Raw genomic sequence first — 996 nt, forward strand, 5'->3', positions numbered from 1 at the left:
GCAATCTTTTGGACAGGCCTTGTTGAGATCGGTGAAGTCGACGCATACTCGCCATTTGCCGTTTTTCTTTTTGACCACGACGGGATTGGCTAGCCAATCCAGGTATCTGACTTCTGTTATTGACCCTAATTTGAGGAGTTTCTCAACTTCCTCGTTTACCGCGGTAGCACGCTCCGGTCCTAGCTTCCGCCTTTTTTGTTTTACGGGTTTGTAGGTCGGGTCAATGTTGAGTTCGTGACATGTTCTGCCGATGTCGATCCCTGGCATATCCTCTGCGGCCCAAGCGAACGTATTGAGGTTCTTTTTAAGACAAGCTATGAACTCTGTTCTCAATGGTTCGCAGAGGTTCGCTCCGATCTCGACGCATCGTTCTGGGCGGGATTCGTCGAGACAGACCAAGATTACCGGTTCACAAGTTGGTTCGCGCTTCCCTTCTAGAGCTTCAACCCTCTGTGACTGCCAAAAGACTTCCGAGTCTTGTTCTGGGGCGACCTCGTCGAGAGCCAGCTTTCTTTTCTTCTTGTGGGTAGCTTCGATCGCAAAGTTCTTTCTTTTTAACTCAGCGGCGAAACATACTTGTGACATCATGTGGTCTCCTTGTATTGTTTCGACTCTGTGAGGGGTCGGAAATTTAAGGCATAGGTGGAATGTCGATGGGATCGCTCTCATGGAATTCAGCCATTGAGTTCCAATGATTACATTGTACGATGTTGGGCGACCAAGAATTCTGAGATTTTTACGACGCTCCCAGCTTTAACCAAGAGGTTGATTGAGTCGAGGGTCATAGTAGCGTCTCCTGAGAGTCCAAAAATTGGACTGGGACCTTCCGTGACGGCGCACAGGTCAATTTCCATTCTCTCGAGGGTGCTTTTATAGGTAATTTTGCCCGAGCATCTGGTGTCGACCAACACTCTTGCTACGCCGATGTCATGTATGGTCAGTTTGACCTGGTCGGCCGTTGCTCTGTCCTTGAAAGAGACGACATCGTGAGCTACT

The 996-nt window shown here is 49.0% G+C and overlaps 1 protein-coding gene across 1 annotated transcript in view; it reads right to left on the reverse strand.

The window, feature by feature from the left end:
* The window catches only part of LOC106335311, a 3,176-nt gene extending 2,591 nt beyond the window's left edge, over positions 1-585 (reverse strand). The window contains exon 1 of the mRNA XM_013773803.1: positions 125-585. Within this exon, the coding sequence (XP_013629257.1) occupies positions 125-585 (461 nt within the window). The remainder of the gene's footprint in view (positions 1-124) is intronic.
* Between the last annotated feature and the right edge of the window lie 411 nt (positions 586-996).

Source organism: Brassica oleracea, chromosome C1, assembly GCF_000695525.1.
Source record: "Brassica oleracea var. oleracea cultivar TO1000 chromosome C1, BOL, whole genome shotgun sequence".
Taxonomy (NCBI): Eukaryota; Viridiplantae; Streptophyta; class Magnoliopsida; order Brassicales; family Brassicaceae; genus Brassica; species Brassica oleracea.